Genomic DNA, 25,178 nt, shown 5'->3' with positions numbered 1-25,178 from the left:
AACCCTTGGAGCAAGATATGTTTCAGAATTTTTTTTTTAATTTTAGAAAGTTAATATAGTGCAATATCTCATAATTAAAACAATATTTCTGCAGTGAGATACATTTTCACTTAATGGAATAAATAAAACCCATAAACAGCCTCATGTAAATTCACAACAGATTTTGTTACCAAAAAGAATCTGGTTTTCAGGTTTTTTTTTAATATCAGGTAAAGCACTGTAGATCTGATCAACGCATGCAAGTGTAACTAAAGCGGCAACCACATATCAATTATCCTTTAAGACGGGAAATTACTGGGGTGAAGTGAGCTGGAACACTTTAGCCTAAAACTCCAAAGATTAAAATCTAATTTTTTCACTTTTACTTGCCTGGATTTATCAAGCTCTCTGCTTTACTGCTTATTGTAGTCTTGGCCCAGGAAAATTAGGCCAGGGGAAAGCGGGAAGGGATGGAGGAGTAGAGATTAACAGTCATATAAAAGTCTTATTTCCATAGAAAGGGGGACATGCCTTCAAGGCTAGCGACAAGCTAATGCACATAACAGACCCACAGCAAAGCAGCAAGGAAACATCCGCCTGTGGGACTGAATGCCAAAAAGAAAAAACCCACACATAGCATTTGACAGTTGCTCTTTTTTGGCTAAATCCTTAAAGACTAAGTCACTAAGCTTAAATATATCACTAAAATTCTTTCCAAATTATGCTCAGGAACCATCACCTTTGGAATGCCAATAAAATCAGGCCAAGAGTAAATGATAAATTTCAAAAATTCTTTGATTTGCAAACCCTTAATAACACAGCTTAGAAACAAGAAAATAATTTTAGTATTCTAAAGAATTCTTTAAATCACTTTAATGGGATTCAATGATAAAAACTGCTGAAGCTAAGGAACTTACAAAAGCAATTTTAATATTAAATGCTCTCTAGCAATTTAGTCTTTAACTGAAATTCTTTATAAACTCAGCCCCTATTCAATATCAAAATCAATAGCAATACCATGAAGTTTATAACACCTGGATTATAAAATAAAATCTTAGACCTGCCATGTGGTTACAGTTATAAATTCAAGAATTTCATTTAAAAGCCTATTAAATTAGGTCAAAAGTAATTACCACCCTTCACTTAACAAAGACTTTTATTATATCCTACAGACATATAATATACATATTTACAGTGACTCAAATTAAGCTACAGGTCACAACCCACTCACCTTGACAAAACTCATTCGAATGGTACACATTTTGGTGAGCTCGTATACTGCCTCAAACCCATGGTTGACAGACTGAGCCAGAAGCTGAGCAAACTCTTGATTGTTAAAAATTTTGAGGCTGCAGCTGCTGGGAATCTTACAGACAGTGGTAGGATGGAAGCCGTGATGAAAGTTGCAGTTCCTACTCTGTACAAATATGCTGCTGTCACTGAGGCACTCTGCATACACCTCTCCGCCAACATAGTACAGATGAACACCTGAAGAAGACAGGCATTACAAGAGTCAACCTAACAAAGCAGTATAATGAAACTAAAGAGACTGTATGAGGTGCAATCAAGAATACCCACTCCTCTACGGCCGACTCCTGGCAGTCTTTAGATACAAGCTACCACTAGATGGCCTTGCGCTGCCAAAGATAATCAAGAAGTTAACGTCTGCCTAACTTCTCACTAATGCGAACAGTGCTAAAAAGACCATCCTTGTACATACGTACCTCTATTAACAACTATGTTTTATTTCTGAGCAAATAAAAATTACCCATGGAAGAAAGGGTCCTAGAACTGTACACTGGGAAAAAAGGGAAAATTCATTCTAGAATTTAAGAATTCACCAAGTAGATTTCTCTTAAATTATTCTACTGTAGTGGGAAAATCAATGCATGGAAGTAAGGCATTTTACCTAAAAAACCATGGCAAGTTGGCAGTAAAGTCAAAAGAGATTGGAAACTCTTTTCAACTTATTTTTGACCATAGTATTTTTCTGAATCTCTTCTATAAGAAATCATATCACAATTATAGTAATTTACCTTTTGTTCCTAATTTGGACAAAGACTTTCTCAAGTCAAATAAGGAGAAAGCAGCAAGTGGTAAAAACAGAACTTCTTAAGAAGCAGGTAATACACTCTACCTAGGATAGGTTTCCTTCCTGACCACTTGACGCATGAGAATCTGATAATTCACTGCAGTGTGGAAAGTCCCTTGTTTACTGTGGTAACTGTCTTGCAGGATGAATTATAAATAAAACCTTGTTACCTGAATTTAAAAGGCAGAAGGGGTGATGGTGAAGCCACTGAAGACTTATGTCATTCAAACTGGATTTCCTATCTGTAACTCTGCTCCGCTAACATAATAGAAATTTACTTACAAGTCATCTCAACCCAAAATACTCTACAAATATCATAATTATAAAATTCTAATCCTTTACCAGCATTCACATATTCCATAGATATTTGTTGTGTACTTACTATGAGCCAGGCACTGTTCTCGCTGCTGAAGATAACGTTATGAACAAGACTAATTTCTGTAAAGCTTATATACCAGTCAGGAAGACACTCAAAAAATAAACATAAACGTAGTATGATTTCAGATCCTAAGTACTATGAAGAGAAACTAATAAGCAAGATTAGGAAAAGAGGACTGATTATGTCTTCACTTAATACATTCTTTGACATCTACAACTTGAGGGCAGAGACCATGCCTTAGGCTTCTTTGTATGCTCCAGCACCTTACATGATGCATGGTACACAGCAAGCACAACAAATGACTGAATTCAACTGAATGTAGGAAAATGACAAAATTACCTTTTCCAATATGTCGCCTGGTGTTTTCAATTGTCGAATTACGATTAACATTTGACAACAAACCCAAGCAGAATCTACTTTTGTTATTTGAAGGGTCTGTGAACCCATCTACTAACACACTAGTAGAAGATGCATGAAAAGCTTCCCCAACACGATTATTTAATTCATAGTAGACAATTGAACACCAATGTTTGGGCTCTTCATAGGCAACAGGCTGAACATCTGTGAACAAACCACACAGAAAAAACATTTAATGAATGATTATCAGAAACTTCAAACTCTTTATGTGTTTGCCTTTAACCCAACCCAAGCACTACACACACACACACAAAAATTTTCAGATATTTCACTTAATTCTCACTATCCTTCCCAGCTTTAAGTCTGTATCCAAAAAGCAAACCATAGAAATGCCTTGACTATGACGATTTAAAAAACGATACAAAAACAAGGATAGGCAACATCATATTTTAAATTGTTTTTCTAGCAGAATCTAATCCCAGTTTGAATTTAAGATGACAAACTTCTGTTTCAGCAACCTGAAAGATTTAACTATACCAGTATCTATACAATCATTCTAAACAAAAATTTGAACTAAAAAACTAAGTGAGACTCTCAGCAAACTAGGAATACAGTAGTCCCCCTTATCCGCGGTTTGTAAAACCACTTTCTGTGGTTTTAGTTATCTGTGGTCAACTGCAGTCCAAAAATATTAAATGGAAAATTCCAGAAATAAACAATTCATAACTTTTAAATTGCACACTGTTCTGAATAGCATGACGAAATCTCACACTGTCCCACTCCATCCCACCTGGGACATGAATCATCCCTTTGTCTAGCGTATCCATGCTGTATATGCTACTCGTCCTTAAGTGATGTAGTAGCCGTCTGGGTTATCAGATTGACTGCTGTGTAGTGCAGTGCTTGTGTTCAAGCAACCTTTATTTTACTTAATAGTAGCCGCAAAGCACAAGAGTAGTGATGTTGGCAATTCAGATAAATCAAAGAGAATCTGTAAAGAGCTTCCTTTAAGTGAAAAGGTTAAAGTTCTAGACTTAATAAGGAATGAAAAAGAAAAAATTGTGTGCTGAGGTTGCTAAGATCTATGGTAACTTTTATTATAAGAGTACATTGTGATAACTGTTCTATTTTATTATTAGTTACTGCTGTTAATCTCTTACTGCACCTAATTTAGAAATTAAACTATTATATGTATGTATGTATAGGAAAAAACAGCATACATAAGGTTTGGTACTATTCGCAGTTTCCGGCATCCACTGGGGGTCTTGGAACGTATCCTCCATGGATAAGGGGGAATTAATGTAGAAGGAAACTTCTTCAACTTGATAAACAACATTTACAAAAAACCTATAGCTAACATTGTACTTAATGGTGAGAAACTAGAAGCTTTCCTGCTAAGACTAGTAACAAGGTAAGAATGATCTCACCATTCCTTTTCAACAACATGCAGGAAGTCCCAGCTAATGCAGTAAGACAAGAAAAGAAAATAAAAGGTATACAGATTGGGAAGGAAGAAATAAAACTGTCTTTGTTCACAAATTACATGATTGTCTATATAGAAAATCTGAAAGGAATGACAAAAAAAACTTCCTGGAACAAATAAGCAATTATAGCAAGGTTGCAGGATGCAGGGTTAATATACAAAAGTCAATCACTTTCCTCTATACCAGCAGTGAACAACTGGAATTTGAAATTAAAAACTCGTTACCATTTATAATAGCACTCAAAAAATGAAATACTTAGGTAACAATCCAACAAAATAGGTACAAGATCTTTATGAGGAAACTATAAAACTCTAATAAAAGAAAAAGAAGAACTAAATAAATTGAGAGATATTTCATGTTCATGGATAGGAAGCCTCAATATTCTCAAGATGTCAGTGCTTCCCAACGTGATCCGTAGATTCAATGAAATCTCAATCAAAATCCCAGAAAACCATTTTGTGGGTATCAACAAACTAATTCTAAAGTTTTTATGGAAAGGCAAAAGATTCAGAATAGCCAACACAATACTGAAGAAGAACAAAATTGGAAGACTGACACTACCCAACTTAAAGACTTACTATAAAGCTACAGTAATTAAGACTGTGTGGTACCAGTGAGAGAACAAATAGATCAAAGGAAGAGAACAGAGAGTCCAGAAATAGACCTACATAAATACAGTTAACTGATCTTTGATGAAGGAATAAAGGCAATAATGGAGAAAAGATAGTCTTTTCATTTTGGTACAAGAACAACTGACATTCACATGCAAAAAAAATGAATCTAGACACAGACCTTACACCCTTCACAAAAATTACCTAAAAATGGATCACAGACCTAAACATAAAACACAAAACTATAAAGCTTCTAGAAGATAACACAAGAGAAAATCTAGAAGACCTTGAAAATGGTGATGACTTTTTAGATACAACACCAAGGCACAATTCATGAAAGAAATCATTGATAAGCTAGACTTGATTAAAAATGTAAAACTTCTGCTTTACAAAAGCCACCATCAAGAGAAAGAGAAGATAAGCCACAGACTGGGAGAAAATATTTGCAAAAGTTATATTTGATAAAGGACTGTTATCCAAAATACACAAGGAACTCCTAAAACCCAACTAGAAAATGAACAAACCAATTAAAAAATAGGTCAAAGACATGAACAGACACTTCACTGAATAAGATATACAGATGGCAAATAAGCATATAAAAATAAGCATATAAAAAGATACTCCACATCATATGTCATCAGGGAAACGCAAATTAAAATAGCAATGAGATACCACTACACACCTGTTAGAGCGGCCAAAATCCAAAACACTGACAACACCAAGTGCTGGTGAGGATGTGGAGCAACAGGAACTCTCATTCAATGCTGGTGAGAATGTAAAATAACGCAGCCACTTTGGAAGACAGTTTGGCAGTTTCTTACAAAACTAACGTGAGTAAGAGTAAACATACTCTTACCATACAATCCAGTAAATGTGCTCCTTAGTATTTACCCAAAAGAGTTCAAAACTTATGTCCTCACAAAAACCTGAAGAAGGATGTTTATAGCAGCTTTATTCGTAACTGCCAAAACTTGAAAGCAACCAAGATGTCCTTTGGTAGGTGAATGGATAAATAAATATCCAGACAACGGAATATTATTCAGCATGAAAAAGAAATAAAGCTATCAAGTCAAGAAAAGACATAGAGGAAACTTAAATGCACATTATTAAGTGAAAGAAGCCAATCAAAAGGCTACATACTGTACGATTCCAATTATATGACATTCCGCAAAAGGCAAAACTATGGAGACAATAAAAAGATCAGTGGTTGCCAGGGGTTAGGAGGGAGGAAGGAATGAACAGGCAGAGCATAAAGGATTTTTAGAGCAGTGAAACTACTCTGTGTGATACTATACTGGTGGATACATCTTGTTATTCATTTGTTACAACCCACAGAATGTACAACACCAAGAATGAATCCTAATGTAAACTATGGATTTGGGATGATGATGATGTGTCAATGTAGGTTCATCAATTGTAATATATGTACCCCTCTGGTGCAGGATGCTGGTAGTGGAGGAGACTGTGCAGTGTGAGGGCAGGGGTTATGTGGGAACTCTCTGTACTTTCCACTCAAATTTGCCGTGAACCTAAAACCGATCTAAAAAATAAAGCCTTATAAAAAGAAAAAAGAAAGAAAAGGAAAAAAACCACAACCAAGTGAGCATTATCTTCGGGTAAAAGGTGGTATACATTTATATGTCAAGTGCCAGAAAAGGTCAACAATTCATAATGGGCACAATGGGTGGGAGGGACACATGGACTCCTTATCCAGTGCTAGTAGGGTGTCTTTCTTGGACCTGAAACCAGGCCGAGAAGTCATATACCCTCAATTTTCTTTCAAGAAAGGCAGGGATAAAAAACGTCCGACAAAAACTTAAGAGTGGTCACGTGGCCTACTGTAGACAGTGCAAAAGAATTAGTTAACTTTTAAAACTCAACTCTGATTATTCAATTGCAAAGAATTCAGATGAGGAGAAATAGAGAAAAACAAACCAATGTGGACCCATAGAAAGAAGTCCTAAAAGCTCAGATTTTAAGGAAGTTTATACAAAAGATGGAACAAGCAGGGGCCCATAACCAAAGACATACAAATGAGTAGCAGGAAGTTATAAGAATAGTGTCAGGAAAGCTAGAGCCAAGAATAAGAAGCTTGTAGGGGAAAAAATGCTAAGCAAAACTAAAAAGATAATTTTGGTTAGGATAAAAAGGAGACAAAGAAAAGCTCTGCCTTTGCTCAAGGCAAAGGACACACTATTAGGGATTCAAGGCATTGCATTTTAACTTTGATTTGCCTTTTGTCATCTCTCTGTCAAAGAAATAAGAGAAAAAAAAAAGACTGAAATGAGAAGAAACTGGTGAAAAAAGACATCTACGAGGGTGAAAAGACGAGTGCCAAGTGCCTCTAAAGGGACTCAGTTGTTTGGCTGAGACAAGTTATACTCCAAGGAACATCTAACACACCACTCTACTAAACTGCACTCTCTGATCTCTGGAGAATCAGGAGAAGAAGAAAAGGAAAATGATTGGTGGGGTAGATACAGTCCATATTTTCAGAAGGAGGATGATAATACCCTTTACTGGCTATTACCTGATGCTATATGCCAAGAGCATTACATATATCGTCTAATTCAATCAACTCATTAATAATTTCCGTGTAAATACTATCTCTATTTATTTTACAAATGGGGAACCTCAGGCTTAGAGGTTTAAAACAGCTACCCTAAGCTGCAAAGCAAATAAGTAGAGATGCAGGAATTCAAATCCAGAAATACATGTTCTGAGACATTTTGCTCTAAATGAAGGTAGAGTCAATGAATTACAAGCAAATTAGTATGAAAAATTCCTAGATAAATTCTAGACTTTGAAAAAGCAAAGACATTATTTAAACATTAACAAAACTATTGGGGGGCCTGAAATTTAACTGTTCTTAGGAATGTGGGGCTCCTGGGAAAACGCAGTGTGACACAGAGCCATTCAGTATCATCACAAACACACACAAACAGACAAAAACATCATCCTTTTAAGAAACGTCTAAAATGGCAAATCTTACTTCTAACTTGTGACAAACTAAGGAGTTTAAGGTCTCAAAACAAAGCGGCTTTAAAATCACAATGAGATACCACTTCACAGAAAGAAATTTGGGAAATCCTAAAATATCTGGAAATAGATTAACATGCTACTAAATAATCCAAGGATCAAAGAAGAAATCACAAGGGAAATTTTAAAATATTTTGAACTGAATAAAAATGAAAACAAAACATATCAAAATTTATGGGATGCAACTAAAGGTGTGGTTAGAGGGAAATTGTTTTGAATACATGTCAAAAAAGAAGAAACAGCTCAAACTGATAACCTAAGATTCCATGTTAAGAAACTATAAAAAGAAAAGCAAACTAAACCCAAAGCAAGCAGAATAGAGGAAATAATAGAGATTAGAGTGGAAATCAGTGAAAAAGAGAAAAGTTGATTCTTTGAAAAGATGAACAAAACTGACAATCCTTCAGGTAAACCCTATGAAGAAAAAAAGAACAAGACACAAATTACCAAAATCAGGAATGAAGACATCACTAACAACTCCTACAGAAATTAGAAAGATTATAAAGGATACTATGATAAACTTTATGCCAACAAATTAGACAATTTAGATAAAATGGACAAACTCCTAGAAAGACACAAATTACCAAAACTGACTCAAGAAAAAAAAAGAGACTCTCAATAGACAGATCGATATAACAACTAAAGAAAATTGAATCCATATTTAAAAATCTTCCTACAGGGGCCGGCCCAATGGCATAGTGGTTAAGTTCACACGCTCCACTTCAGCGGCCCGGGGTTGGCAGGTTCAGATCCCAGGTGCAGACCTACGCACCACTTACAAAGCCATGCTGTGGCAGGTGTGGGAGATCAAAATTTGGCTATCTCAAAATCTATCTCTTTACCTTGATTATTTTCTCTGAAGAATATTTGAGTTTCCCCTCCCAAACTGCCTAAAGAATTTAACACAGAAGGCCTGTTTCAGGAAGGAGCCACTGCCATATGATGGCTGTAGTATAATGTAAAATAGATGCTGCAATAAGAAAGGAACCAACAAGCCCATCTTATCAAAAATTCCGTCTCTCCTGGGCCACATTCTCTAGGTGGCCCTGTAAAGGGCTGTCAAACATTTGCATTTCCATCTCCATGTGAACTGTCTTCTTCCCCTCTGAAATCTCCCATAGCTGTCTCCTCCTCCACTCCTAACATCCTCCTTTGTCTTTATCTAAATCTATTTAAGGTGAAAACCACTGCCATTTGTTGAGAAACTCAGTTTCCCTGGTTTCTCCCATGTATACATGTTATTAAACTTTGTTTGATTTTCTCCTGCTATTTGGTCTCATGTCAATTTAATTTGTAGCCCAGCCAGGAAGGACTCACGAGTGGGTAGAGGACAGTCTTCCTCCACCTTCACAGGCGTCCCACAAAAAAATTAGAGGAAGAGGGGCACGTATGTTAGCCCAGGGCCAATCTTCCTCAGCAAAAAGAGGAGGATTGGCAACAGATATTAGCTCGGGGCTAATCTCAAGACCTCACCAAAAGAAAAAAAAAAATCTTTCTACAAAAAAAAGTCCAAGCCCAAATGGCTTCACTGGTAAATTTTATCAAATATTTAAAGAAGAAATGATACCAGTACTTCACAAACTCTTCCAAAAATAGGAGGGACTACTTCCCAATTCACTCCATGAGGCCATTATTACCCTGATTCCAATGCCAAAGACATCACAAGAAAACTAGAGACCAATATCCCTCATGAATATATAAGCAAAAACACTCGACAAAATTTTAGTAAACTTAGTTCAGCAATATACAAAAAGGATTATATACCATGACCACATGGGATTTAACCCAGGAATATAAGGCTGGTTTAACTCAGAAAATAAGTTCATGTAATATACCTTATTACTAGAAAAAAGAACAAAAATACCCTACATGATCATCTCAATAGATGTAGAAAAAGCTTTTGACAAAATCCAACATCCATTCATGATAAAAATTCTCAACAAACTAGGAATAGGTGAAACCTACTAGTTTACTGGCTAGACCCTCCAGAACAATGGTGAATAGAAGTAGTAAGAGCAGACATCCTTGTCTTGTTCCCAATTGTAGAGGGAAAGCAATTCAGTCTCTTACTGTTAAGAATTATGACAGCTGTAAGTTTTTCATATATGCCCTTTAATAATGAAAGAGAAGTTAAAGGCATCCAGATTGGTTAGGAAAAAATAATACCGTTTTTTAATTCATAAACGACATGGTTCTGTATTTAGGAGACCCTAAGGAATCTACATAACGCCCACAAAAAAACTACTACTAGAACTAATAAATGAGTTCAGCAAGGTAGTAGGTTACAAGATTAACGTACAAAAATCAACTGTATTTCTATATACTAATAAAGGAGACTCCAAACACGAAATTTAAAAAAATTCCATTCACTTAGGAATAAATTTAAAAAGAGAAGCAGAAGTACCCATCCTCCTCAAACTATTCCAAAAAACAGAGGAAGATGGAACACTTCCTGAATCATTCTATGAGGCCAACATCACCCTGATACCAAAACCAGACAAAGACAATACAAAGAAAGAAAATTACAGGCCAATATCGCTGATGAACATTGATGCAAAAATCCTCAATAAAATATTGGCACACCAAATACAACAATATACTAAAAAGATCATACACCATGATCAAGTGGGATTTACACCAGAGACGCAGGGATGGTTCAACATCCGCAAATCAATCAACGTGATACATCACATCAACAAAACAAAGAATAAAAACCACATGATCGTCTCAATAGACGCAGAGAAGGCATTTGACAAGATACAACATCCATTTATGATAAAAACTCTCAATAAAATGGGAATAGAAGGAAAGTACCTCAACATAATAAAGGCCATATATGACAAACCCACAGCTAACATCATACTCAACGGGGAAAGACTGAAAGCCATTCCTCTGAGAACAGGAACGAGGCAGGGCTGCCCACTCTCACCACTCCTGTTCAACATAGTACTGGAGGTTTTGGCCAGAGCAATTAGGCAAGAAAAAGGAATAAAAGGAATCCAAATAGGTAACGAAGAAGTGAAACTCTCACTATTTGCAGATGACATGATTGTATATATAGAAAACCCTAAAGAATCTGTTGGAAAACTGTTAGAAACAATCAACAACTACAGCAAAGTTGCAGGGTACAAAATCAATCTACAAAAATCAGTTGCATTTCTATATGCTAATAATGAACTAACAGAAAGAGAGCTCAAAAAGATAATACCATTGACAATTGCATCAAAAAGAATAAAATACCTAGGAATAAATCTTACCAAGGAGGTGAAGGACCTATACAATGAGAACTACAAGACATTATTGAGGGAAATCCACGATGACATAAAGAAATGGAAAGATATCCCATGCACGTGGATTGGAAGAATAAACATAGTTAAAATGTCTATATCACCTAAAGCAATCTACAGATTCAATGCAATCCCAATCAGAATCCCAATGACATTCTTCACAGAAATAGAAAAAAGAATACTAAAATTTATATGGGGCAACAAAAGACCCCGAATAGCTAAAGAAATCCTAAAGAAAAAGAACAAAGCAGGAGGCATCACAATCCTGACTTCAAAACATACTACAAAGCAATAGTAATCAAAACAGCATGGTACTGGTACAAAAACAGACACATAGATCAATGGAACAGAATTGAAAGCCCAGAAATAAAACCACACATATACGGACAGCTAATTTTCGACAAAGGTGCTAAGAACATGCAATGGAGAAAGGAAAGTCTCTTCAATAAATGGTGTTGGGAAAACTGGACAGCCACATGCAAAAGAATGAAAGTGGACCATGTGCTATCGCCATTCACAAAAATTAACTCAAAATGGATCAAAGACCTGAAGGTGAGACCTGAAACTATAAAACTCACAGAAGAAAATATAGGCAACACACTATTTGACATTGGTTTTAAAGGAATCTTTTCAGATGACATGCCTACCCAGACTAGGGAAACTAAAGAAAAAATAAACAAGTGGGACTTTATCAGATTAAAGAGCTTTTATAAGACAAATGAAACCAGAATCAAGATGAACAAACAACCAACCAGCTGGGAGAGAATATTTGCAAAACATACATCTGACAAGGGGTTGATCTCCATAATATATAAAGAACTCACACAATTGAACAACAAAAAAACAAACAACCCGATCAAAAAATGGGCAGAGGAAATGAACAGACACTTCTCCAAGGAAGATATACAGATGGCCAATAGGCACATGAAAAGATGCTCAACATCACTAATCATCAGGGAAATGCAAATCAAAACAACACTAAGATACCACCTCACGCCCGTTAGAATGGCTATAATCACCAAGACAAAAAACAACAAATGTTGGAGAGGATGTGGAGAAACAGGAACCCTCATACACAGCTGGTGGGAATGCAAATTGGTGCAGCCTCTATGGAAAACGGTATGGAGATTCCTCAAAGAATTAAAAATAGAGATGCCCTATGATCCAGCCATCCCACTACTGGGAATCTATCCAACGCACCTGAAATCAACAATCCAAAGAGGCTTATGCACCCCTATGTTCATTGCAGCATTATTCACCATAGCCAAGAAGTGGAAGCAACCTAAGTGTCCCTCGACTGACGACTGGATTAAGAAAATGTGGTATATATATACAATGGAATACTACTCAGCCATAAAAAAAGACAAAATCGTCCCATTTGCAACAACATGGATGGGCCTGGAGCGTATTATGTTAAGTGAAATAAGCCAGAAAGAGAAAGACAAACACTGTATGATCTCACTCATATGTGGAATATAAACCAACACATGGACAGAGAAAACTGGACTGTGGTTACCCGGGCAGTGGGGGTGGGGGGTGGGCACAAGGGGTGAAGGGAGTCATATATGGGGTGATGGACAAACAAAAATGTACAACCCAAAATTTCACAATGTTAGAAACCATTAAAACATCAATAAAAAAAAAAAAAGAGAAGCAGAAGTAAAAGACTTATATGCTGAAAACTGAGCAGATCTAAATAATGGAGAGACATTCCACATCCATGCACTGGAAGACTATGGCAAATCTCCCCAAACTGATTGAGAGAGTTAATGTGACCTCCATCAAAATCCAAGGAAGGGTTGTGGTGGAGGAGGGGGAGTAGAAACTGACAAACTGATACTAAAATGATATGGAAATGCAAAGAATGCAGAATAGGCAAACAATTCTGAAAAAGAAAAAGTTGGAGAACTAAACACTTCTCATTTTCAAAACTTACTATAAAGCTTTAGTAATCAAGACTATGAGGTACAGATATACATGATCAGTGAACAAAACTGAAAGTCCTGAAATGAACTCTTACATTTATAGTCAATTGATTTCTGAAAAAGATGCCAAGGCAATTCAATGGACACATGATACTCTCTTCAACAAATACTACTAGTATCAATTGGATATCTACATGAACAGAGATAAATTTAGACCTTTACCACACAAAAAGCTTAACTCAAAATGAATCAGAGACCTAAACGTGAGAGCTAAAGCTACAGAGCTTCTAGAAGAAAACACAGGAGAAAATTTTCATGACCTTGGCATAGACAAGATTCTTAGATGCAACACCAAAAGCATGATCCAGGAAAGAAAAAATTGATAAACTGGACTTGATCAAAATTAAAAACTTTTGTGCCTCAAAAGATACCATTAAGAGAATGAAAAGACGATCCACAGACTGAGAGAAAATATTTGCAAATCATATATCTGGTAAAGGACTTCTATCCAGAATATACAAAGAACTATTACAACTCAATAATAAGACAAACAACCCAATTAAAAAATGGGCAAAAGATTTAAATAAACATTTCACCAAAGAAGATATACGAATGGCTAATAAGTACATAAAAAATGTTCAACATCATTACTCATTATGGAAATGCAAATTAAAACCACAATGAGATAGCACTTCATACCCCCAATAATGGCTATAATCAAAAAGTGAGACAACAACAAGCGTTAGGAGGGAGGATGTGGATAAACTAGAACCCTCACATGTTACTGGTAAGAATGTAAAATGGTATTGCCACTTTGGAGAAGTTTGGTAGTTTTTCTTAAATAGTTAAAACTTACCATATGACTCAGAAATTCCACCTTAGGTATCTACCCAAGAAAAAGAAAAATAATGTCCACACAGACTTATATGCAAATGTTCAGCATTTATGTATCAAATGTAATAGCACTGTTTATACTAGCCAAAAACTAGAAACAATTCAAATGTCCATAAACTGGTGATAGATGGATAAACAAAACGTGTACATCCATACAATGGAATACTGTTCAGCAATAAAAAGGAACAAACTATTGATACATGCTACAACATGGATGAGCCTTGAAAACATTACATTAAGTGGAAGGAACCAGATGGAAAAGACTACACATTATTCTATTTAAATGAAATGTTCAGAAAAGGCAAATCTATAGATACACAAAACAGATTAGAGGGTCTCCGGAACTGGAGACAGGAGCAGGAACAGACTACAAATTAGGTACAAGGGATATTTTCAAAGAATTATGGAAATGTTCTAAAACTAGATTGTGATGATGGTGTAAAACTTTATACATTTACTAAAAATCACTGAATCATACATACACTTAAAATGGATAAATTTTATGGTATATAAATTATACCTCAATAAAGCTGTTTTTAACAAGTGGCCAAGAAATTAAAAAACAAACCTACAAACCAGCAACAACAACAAAATACGGTGAGTATTTCTCTTACCTCTACTGGATATACTGGGTATAATCTGAGGAATCATATTATTGCTTGTATCCATGGGCTGGGAATTATCTTGACCCATCTGATCATCTGGTGGCATATAGGCAGGAGGAGGAGTATCAGCTAAGAGGAAGAAAATGAGACAAGTTCAAGTCCCAAAAGAACAGTTAAAATCTTCTTTCTGCTCCAAGTTATTCTAAAAGCATTAAAAATTCATAAGATTACCAGCAGGGTTCATTACTGAACATTAGAGACACACAAAAACGTAGGATGCTATCTCAGAGCAAGGGAAAGGAGAAAAGACAGCACACCCTTAGCTACTGAAAACCTACTACAAGTCCCTATGTATTTGTGCAATCCACGATAGTAAGATTAGTGCTAAAATTCACTAAAATAGAAATGAAGGTCAAGAATTTTGCTTCTATTTGCTTAGAATCATATGCTCGAGAAACTGCAACTACTGCAAATCAATTTGAAGGACAAAGATTATCCTAGTTTGGGTATACATCTACAGAGACACTTTTAAACTATCAAGATTGTCACATACTGTATATTGCTATTTCAAACTAGAAAACGAAACTATTCTCCTTCAAAATTTGCCATCAACACTAACAGCAGTCGTCTAATTCTTTTGCAACGTCCTAAAATAGCTGTTGTGTCCTATTAAATGGCTAGTTAATTCTCTCAGAAAACTGAACGTTAACTAGAAAATCTTGAGTTCCAACACTCGTGGTTGAACATCTTTGCAAAAGCTACAGCTATACTTTTTTGTCTCAGTAACTATAAATACTGAATATAATTTCTTTCACCCCAAGGTTTGCAGCTTGTACAAGATATATTTTGAGACAGAGTTACAATCAGCACTGAATCCAGGACAAAGTATGAAAATTAGTTTTTGAACAAACACCTAACAGCAAGTTAAACAATTGGTTCTTAATTCCTATTTGGGAAAAAAAACTGTATCAATTGATATTCTTCTGCAGTAGAGAAACCATGAAGAATATACTTACAAATGACTCTGTCTGCAATAGGCATTCAAATATTTCTTGACAGAGTCAGATAAAGATGTGTCCATACATGACATGCTATTAACAAAATTTAGGAAATTTATAAAATCTACTTATGATCTTTCTCCAGGCAAACTGGTTCATCAGTTATCTAATTAAAGATAACTGGGGTTCATTTTAACATTCCACAAGTCTAAATGATTTGACAAACAATGCAGTGAAGTTAAAAAAAGCACAGACTTTAGAGTCAGAGAAACCTGGGTCTGAACTCCCACTTATAAGCTGTGCAACCTTAAGCAAGGTATTTAAACTCTTGAAGTTAATATCAATTTATTTTTCCATCTATAAAACAGGAATAAGGCCTATCTCACATGGTCATTCTGAAGATTAAATTTAATGCAATATCATCCATCACAGTATCAGTTACATAAAAGGTTACTCAATAAATGGTACTTAGGACTACAAATTATATGAATATTTAAGTCAAATACAGCTACATCCATTTTTAAACATATGGTACTTGGCAAAATAAAAACCAAAACTCGTCTGGAAATCAAACAATTACCAAAGAATACAGAGTAAAAGTAGCTACCACTTGGCATATAACAGTTCACCCAGAGGGCCAGCAGTATAAGAGTAATCGCTGGATTCTCAGGGATTATTTTTTTGTAGCCATAAAATAAATTCTTACCTGGGAGCTGAAATGGACTTCCTGGTCCAGAACTTGCTGGGGAATTGGGATATGTGCTGCTAGCAGGGGAAGGCGGATAGGGGCTATTTGGAGATAAGGGAAAAGGAGTGTTGTTGGGCTGGTGGAAAGAATCTGGGAACGTCGCATTTTGCGGCATGTGTGGTTCATTGTGGCTCAGGTTTCTAAACTGAACCAGAAGGCTATGCTGTGGATTGAATTCATTATGACGAGGCACTAATACTGGAGGTAAGACTGAAAGACAAAAATCAAAAGTCATCTGTCAGCAATGAGTAAAGCAAATATCCCACACACATTAAGGGGTAGATGGAAAGGATTCAGGTAAGATCGTAAATCTATTAAAACAATTTACTTTTAGGAAGGGCTGCTTTGTAGAACCTCAAATCTATATTTACATAATAACTAAACCAAAAACTCTAAGCATTTAGCCTGTATGAAGTACTCTGGAAGACAGAAAATCCAGAAAAGATATTACTCCTGTTCAATAGGAGATAAGGCATATTTTGAAACAATCATAATATAGAGAATTTAAATGCAATGAGAATTCAACAGAGGTGAGCACTTCCAGCTAATAAGGAATCAAACAAAATATTGTGGAAAAGACAACATCTGACTGGACATTGAAGAACTGGGAGGATTCCACATGGGAGCACTAGGGGTGGGGAGAGCAGAGGAGGAGACAGGGAGACCTCAGGGAAGAAATAAGAAAGGACAGCCATTGGCCTAAGCACTGAACTAGAAGGTAAAACTAGAGAGTGAAGTTGAGGTCAGCTATGCAGATGCCCTGAACGCCTCCATGTTTCCAATTTTGACCATTTCATCTTTCTTAGTTTGAGGATCTCACATTTTATGTTCTTCAGTAAAGTTTTCCCTACTGAAAATAGCAATATTTCCTAGGTAGAAGTCTTCCATTCAAAGTCAGTTTTCTAAACATGACCATAATGAAAATATATACAACAAAGCCTACACATTTTAAGAGATACATTTTTTAAAAGATTAACTTGAGGGGCCGGCCCAGAGGTGTAATGGTTAAGTTCGTGCACTCCGATTCGGCTGCCTGGGGTTCACAGGTTCGGATCCTGGGCATGGAACTACACACTGCCTATCAAGCCATGCTGTGGCTTGCTAGGTGTCCCACATATAAAATAGAGGAAGATGGGCAGAGACATTAGCTCAGGGACAATCCTCCTCAGCAAAAAGAGGAGGATTGGCAATAGATGTTAGCTCAGAGCTAATCTTCCTCAACAGAAAAAAAAAAAAATTAACTTTATTCAAACATTGACTTTCTCTGAAGACCCAAGTGATCAATCACATACAAATATCTGATTACTTTTCCCTATAGAAATAGAAACAAATCTGTTTTCTTTAAACTCTCACTGTTGGTACAGTAAGTTCATCTCTTTAACAACTTTCCTATATATGTCACTTCCAAAAATCTCACTTTGACTCTGACATCATTCAGCAGCACCAAAATTAATCTGTTTTTAAGTTAAATAGGTCATACCTCCCCTCCCTGAAGTAGGGACGTATCTGAGGAATCAGAGGCTCTACAAGCTGGTATTTGTACTGTTTTTTGTCTCTTTTCATTTTACTGAATTAGTGTTGTGATTATGTGGTTAATATCTGATTACAATTGTTTTGTTCTACTGTGTATTACCAACTGCTGTTCCCCTCACAGAATGAAGGGACAGCTGCCACTGGAGAGCAGGGCATTAGACAGTAAGAATTTCTATGTTTAGCTGGCTAGCAATCTGAAAAACTTAGTGAAATAACTATTTAGGAATTCAATCCGGTAAGGATTTCTTTACTTTTTTTTTTAGAGGCAGAGCTAAAATCATTGCCTTCTCTCTTCCTTGAATATTATCTACACACACTATGTTTTTAGAAATTATTTTATTTTCACCCAAAATTATACATGGATAGTTTAAAAAGATGGATGCTACAAGAGATTATAACAAAAACAGCCTCCTCCCATACTGCTTCCAAAGACAATAATTTAAACTCTCAGCCACTTCTCCTAACATTTACTTTGTGTATTGCTAAATAATATGTTTATATTGCTATTGCAGATTTGTCAAGATGTTATTTCTAGACTTGCTATTACGGCAAATGAAGTAGCTTTCTTATATCATTCTATCCCACTCCCATCCCTTAACCAAAATAAAGTTACATAAAATATTTTGGTTAAATCAATATCCTGTGTTTATATTATATATATAAATATTATTCATTGCTGAGCCAAGTATTTACTATGATTATATTTTTTCTTGAACAGTGCTTTTATTCAAGTTAATTATTGCTTTGTTCCTTCATTTGCTTAACCTTAAGTATGTACCACTCATATTTCAGAAAATCCAACAGATCTGTCAAATTCCTATCAATATTATTTTCCAGATGCAACAAAAAAACAATCTATCGATTCCATTTCTTCTCCTAGATCCTCCACCCTCTTGCTGCAATCTAGACTGGCTGCTACTTAAGTCCTTAGACTTAAGGAAGTCCTTAGACTTCCCTTCTCTCCTCTCCTGTTGGATCTCATTTCCTGAACTTTATTCTCTATTAGCTTCCTAAGAAAGGATATAAGGAAGATAAATTTTGAGTCCTTGCATACATGAAAATATCTTGTATTCTGTTTGTCTGCAGACAGATTCCAGAACAGATAACTTTTTCTCTCTGAATTTTGGGGGCACTGCTTTATTTTCTTCTAGGATCCAGAATTGCATTGAGAAATCCAATATTCTCATTTCCAGTCCTTTGTACATGTCCTGTCCTTTCTGGGAGCTTCCAGAATCTTCTTTTTATGCATGATACACTAAAATTCCATGTGTGGGTCTTTTTCTATCCTTTATTCTGGTTACTCAATCACTGGGCATTTCAATTTTTAGTTCTGAAAATTGTTCTAGTAGTATTTTTTTGATAATTTTCTCTCTGCCATTTTCCCCTATGCTCTATTTCCAGAATGTATTATTTTATTAGAATGATATTTAATTTGAAACCTATTCTGAGCCAGTTAATGTTTTAATCTAAGCATTTTTCATGCAGCAACTCATCTAATCCTCATAACAAACTTGTGAGGTAGGTATGTATTATTCCCATTTTTACAGATGAGGAAACTAAGTCACAGAAAGGTTAAGTAACTTGCCTGTGGTCACTGGTAGTACTGGTAAAATCAGGATTCAAATCCAGAACCCAGTCTTAACCACTAGACAGTACTGCCTATTAAACACTGGATCACCTGGGTTGGCCATCTATTTTTCTTTTCTTTATCACTTTCCAACTATCTTCCATCTTTTTTATCTTTTTGTAATACTTCCTGACTACACTATATTTTAGCTATGTGATCTTATATAAGTTACTTCCCTTTTAAGTCTTGGCTTCCTTATCCGTAAACTTACCAGTAAACTTACAGGTTTATAAAACGTTAGTACCATTTTCTAACCCTTTGAAGGAATAACCTCATAAGGTTAGAAAAGTGCCTAGTTCATAAGTGCTCCAAAAATGTTCTCACTATTACTATCCTGTTACTACCACTACCACTTTATTAACACAAATACTATAAAGTGATCCATCCTGTGTCACAGCTGCTTGATTAACTTGCTTAGGCATATCAGAGCCATGCCGCAGTCTTTTCTACAGAATGAATCATAGCTCAGAAAAATGGATTACAAACAATAAGACATTTCTATTGGCCGATTATCAGTCACACCCTAAAATTCCTAGACCTTCTTCCCAGCAAATATCAAGTTTGGGAGTTTTTCAGACTATAATTCTCTATTAAATCCTCACATCTTCCTTTCCTCATCAATTCCTTCAGTCTACAGCTCTCCTTAGACTCAATAAGAAATTGAGAATCACTTCAAATACCAACTGGCAGCCCTAAAGCCCCTTAAACTGAACTTTCCCTAACAGCACCATCACTGCTCTTCTTTTTACTAGTACTCACATCCAATGTTATTTTCAGACTTTTTACCATACTGGGCTTATATAATTTCTCCATGTGAAATCCAGCATGGCAGATACACTTTAAGGTGGCCAGCACGACTACCGCCTCTGGTTATTCACCCTTGCGTAATCCCCTCTCCCTCTGAGTGTATTATTTGTGACTTGCTTCTAACTAACAGAATATGGCAAAGGTGACAGGTACATGATGACATTCCATAAGAATACAATGCCCTTCTAGCAAGAAGACCCTCTCTCTCTTACTGGCTTTGAAGAAGTAAGCTGCCATGAATGAACGTGAGCTACCAATGAAGAAGGTCACGTGGCAAGCAACCGAAGGCAGCCTCCGGTCGACAACCAGCAAAAGTCCAACAGCCTACAAGGAACTGAATCCAGTCAATAATCACATGAGCTGGGAAGCAGATCTTTCCCCAGTTGAGCCTCAGATAAGACCCAAGCCCTGACCAACACCTTGATTATAGCCTTGCAAAGGACCCAGTTAAGCTGTGCCTGGACTCCTGACCCACAGAAACTGTGATAATAAACGTGTATTAAGCCACTTAGCTTGTGGTAATTTGTTATGCAGCAATAGATAAGTAACACACCTAGCTAGTTATCTCAGCTTATCCAATTCATTCATTACAAAAAAAATATTTACTGAGCACCACCTACTAAGTGCCAGGTAATACTACTATTCTAGGCACTGGGGATGCAGTATAGAATGAGACAGAGGAAGGTCCTGCTCACATCAGTCAATAAACAAAATAAATATCTAACATAGAGTCAAGTAGTGATGGGGGTATTTGAGCAAGGATTGAATGGAGTGAGAAAATGTTCATGAAAAGATCCTGGGGGGAGAGTACTCTAAGTAAAGGAAACAGCAAGAAAAAAAGCCTAGATGCAGGAGGAGTATGGCAAGTCCAAGAACAGAGGAAGTTTGAAGACAGGCCATGTAGGGTCTTGTAGCAACCTGTTCAAAGAGTGATAGAAAGCCTTTAAAGTGTTTTGAGCAGGGATTGACATGATCTGATATATATTTTCTAAAGATCACTCTGGCTGCTGTGTAGAAAAGGGAATGGGTTAGGGGGAAAGAAAAGAGGCAGAGAGACCAATTAGGAGACTACTTAGGGTGAAAGATGATAATGGTCTGTACTAGAGCGGTGGTGTTAGAGATGGTGAGAGGTGATATTATCTAAATATATTTTGAAGGCACAGCAAACAGCATTTGCTCATAGCTCAAATACAGGACTTGAGAGAGAGAAATAAAAGATGACTTCTAGGGGCCGGCCCCGTGGCTTAGCGGTTAAGTGCGCGCGCTCCACTACTGGCGGCCTGGGTTAGGATCCCGGGCGCGCACCAACACACCGCTTCTCCAGCCACGCTGAGGCCACACCCCACGTACAACAACTAGAAGGATGTGCAACTATGACATACAACTATCTACTGGGGCTTTGGGGAAAAAAAGGAGGAGGAGGATTGGCAATAGATGCTAGCTCAGAGCCAGTCTTCCTCAGCAAAAAGAGGAGGATTAGCATGGATGTTAGCTCAGGGCTGATCTTCCTCAAAAAAAAAAAAAAAAAAAGATGACTTCTAGGTAACAACTACATGAATGCTGGTGCCATTTATTTTAATAGGGAAAACTGGAGAAAAAACTGACTTAGTGGGAAAAAAATCAAAAGTCCTATTTAGACATATTAAATCTGATCTGTTTATTAGATATTTAAGCAGAGATGTCAAGTAGGCAACTGGATATAGCAGTCTAAAACTCAAAGGAGAAGCTGAATCTGGAGTTCAACATGTGAGCATGAGCTTATAGATGGTTTTAACACACGTGAAAGCATAAGAGCAGATAGAGGAAAAATATAGATGGAGAAAAGGTCCAGGGACTGAGTCCTACGAAAACAGGAAAATAAGCCAACAAAGAGACTAACCAAAACAGCCAGGGAGACAGGAAAACCAGTAGAGTATAGTGTTTCAGAAGCCAATAAAGGCAAAGGTTTGAGTGAGAGGGAAGGAGAGCAACTGCATCAAATGATGCTGAGAGGGCAAGTAAGATGAGGACTGAGAATGACCCCTCCTTCTGTAGGAAGGCAGTTACTAGTGATCTTGACAAGTCAAATGGTAGGAAAGAAGGACTAACTGGAAGAGCGTCAAGAAAGAATGGGAAGAAAGTCATGTGGAGATGATAAAAATGAGGACTCCTATAAAAGAACTAGAGGAAATAGTATAGTAGATTGGGGCTGGGAGTATGTGAATGAGGTCAACACAGGAACGCTTTTTTAACTTTTATTTTAGGATGGGCAGTATGACATGCTTGCATGCTGTCAGAAACAGTCCAGTAGAGAGGGATATGCAATGCCAGAGAGAGGGGTGATAATTGTAAGAACAAAGTTCTTGAATAGACAAAAAAAGAGTGGGATATAGTACATACGTGGAGCTTGAGCCTCAGACAAAATAGAGACAGGCCATCCACAGGAATGGCAGAGTGTACATATGACTGACTGCTTGCAGTGAACAATGAGTAAGACACTTGGGAGCTATGTCATCTACATATAAAAAGCTAAATTCAAAATCCAGTATTCCTTCCAAGATTAAAATCTTTAAGAAGAAAACACAAGGCTAATATAACCTTTTAATTACTAAATTCAGTTAAACACAAATCAAGAAGAGAGAAGTTTTTTTAATTCTTCTCAAGGGAGTAACACTTACCTGGACTCTCCACTCTTTTATAGTGGTATGGGTTGATACAAACTTCTTTTTGCTTAGATCCAAAAGGAAATTCACAAATATCCAATGGTTTTAGCTCATGATGACTCTGCAAATCAGGCCAGCGCCAAACACGACAATATATAACGTGGGGTAAGCCCTTTCTGTGAGAAACCTGCAGGCGTCCATCTAAAGATCTGGGAATAGTGACACATTTGCTCGGCTGTCCTGGACTGCTTAAGGCTTTCTCCAGTTCCTCCATGGCACCCTTTTTCTTTTTTAGCTTTTTCACCAAAGCATCAACTGCTTTTTCTGCCCACTTCTCCTCTTCATCACCTTGCTTCCAGCCCAACAATCGCTTTACTGCTGGACTAGTAAAAGAAAACAAGCTGGCCATTGACGTCATTTGATACAAATCTTCAGAGACCTTTTTGCAACTCAAAGTCAGTGGCTACTGAAAGAACAGATCACAGGTGAAAAGTCATATACAGGTCCTAAGCAGAAGTTCCAATTAAAAAGGGAGGAGTAACATTTATCTTCATAAGTGCCATAAGCTTCTTTCATTGGTTCAAGTCCTGAAAGAGAAAGTGGGAAAAGGATAAGATCTCTAATTTAAATGAATGTAATTAACATACATTTAAATCAATATAATTGAAAAGTATGTTATTTTTAAATAAGAGCAGAAGAGCACTGCAACGTAAAACAAAAAACTTAAGTCTACAAAGAGAAATTTTCTCTCAAGACCCATGACCACTCACCTCCTTCTTCATAATATGAACAAATAATTCACTGGCAATGCCAAATGATAACCAAAAGCAAAAACCAGATGCTCTATCTTCTATGCATTATCCAAAAAAACAGCCTCCAGACTTTTATTTCCTTTGGTCAGGCCAGTAAGCCCCCAAACGGCCTTCTACAGTTTGATTCTGAAGTACTTTTCTTCACAGAAATGCACGTTACACTCTATGTCAATTTTGAACATGATATGTCCTGATCTGAACAAAAGTCTTAAGAGAAGTCTAGCTCTTCCTTAAGGCTATTATTCTCTTTAAAATGTTTCACAGACTTATAAAATCAGGCAAAAGCCCTGGTACTATTCAAGTCACATTATTAGATGTAAATTTTTTTTAAAGGTTGTCATAAGATGTACCAAACCCTCAAATAAGTCATAACACACATAATTGCCAGAAAAATGGGAAGTATTTATTTTTTAAACTAAGAATGCTGAATAGATTTAAAGAGAATAAATTCAAAGTTTAACCCCAAAAAGGATAGTTCATAATTTTATAATTCCTATCACCTTCTGTGGTATTTTAAGCATGTTAAGTTAACGAACCCACTCCAGGCAGACCACCACTCTGCGCCATTAAGAAGCTCTTGGAGATGATGACAAGAGGAAGTGATGTGCAGTGGCACTCCACTGATAAGAGTGGGTATAATCCCCTGCAGTCATTACACAGCCAACTACAATGAGCAGCTAGTGAAATACCAGGAGTAATGTTTGGAAAAAGGATGTCAGTAACAAAAGATGCTTCCTTTCTTGTGCCTAAAATTGCCAAATAATGTTGCAGCTCTGTATCTGACAAATTCTAGCGTCAAGACTATTCTGGATTGGGAGGTATCTTTCCAGAAAAGAATACATTTGCTCAGTTAAAACCTAGGTAAACATCAAGTTAAATAAAACAATTAAATTCAACAAATAATTATTGATTGCTTATGTGCCACGTACTGTGAATAGCCATGATGGAGCTTAAAAAAGTCATACCAAATAGGTTTCATCTTAAGAGCCAATGGATTCATTCATTCAACATATACTTACTGAGAGCCTACTAAGTGCCAGGCATTGTTCTGGATGCTGATCAACCAGCAGGGGCTATCCAGACTAATAGGTTGGAACAATGGAGGAAAGGGTACAAGGAAGTGAAGGTATATTCCTTAGGTATGGATAGATATGCCCAATCCTACACAGGATAAGTTTTGTCAGGTAAGCAAAGCTGGCTACATTAAACTGAAGAAATATAACAAGAGAGTAAAAGCACATTTTTTAGTAACAAGTCACAAAGTGTAAAGTGTTGCATGCTAAACTGTAAGAAGAGCTGACCTCAGTTGTAGCTACACCAAGGACCCAGGATAAAAGCTATCTGGGGTAGAGAATAAAG

The 25,178-nt window shown here is 36.5% G+C and overlaps 1 protein-coding gene across 4 annotated transcripts in view; it reads right to left on the bottom strand.

The window, feature by feature from the left end:
* The window catches only part of SMAD5 (SMAD family member 5), a 48,023-nt gene that overhangs the window by 1,822 nt on the left and 21,023 nt on the right, over positions 1-25,178 (bottom strand). For all 4 annotated transcript variants that reach the window (XM_058540795.1, XM_058540804.1, XM_058540821.1 and 1 more), the window contains exons 2-6: positions 23,023-23,594; positions 16,357-16,608; positions 14,662-14,781; positions 2,790-3,011; positions 1,211-1,467 (exon numbers count right to left, since the gene is read on the bottom strand). In XM_058540795.1, the coding sequence (XP_058396778.1) occupies positions 1,211-1,467; positions 2,790-3,011; positions 14,662-14,781; positions 16,357-16,608; positions 23,023-23,425 (1,254 nt within the window). In that variant the 5' untranslated portion in view covers positions 23,426-23,594. The remainder of the gene's footprint in view (positions 1-1,210; positions 1,468-2,789; positions 3,012-14,661; positions 14,782-16,356; positions 16,609-23,022; positions 23,595-25,178) is intronic.

This window comes from Diceros bicornis, chromosome 1, assembly GCF_020826845.1.
Source record: "Diceros bicornis minor isolate mBicDic1 chromosome 1, mDicBic1.mat.cur, whole genome shotgun sequence".
In the NCBI taxonomy this organism is placed as follows: domain Eukaryota; kingdom Metazoa; phylum Chordata; class Mammalia; order Perissodactyla; family Rhinocerotidae; genus Diceros; species Diceros bicornis.
Note: the sequence above shows the minus strand (reverse complement) of the source record. Positions and strands in the feature narration are given on the sequence as shown.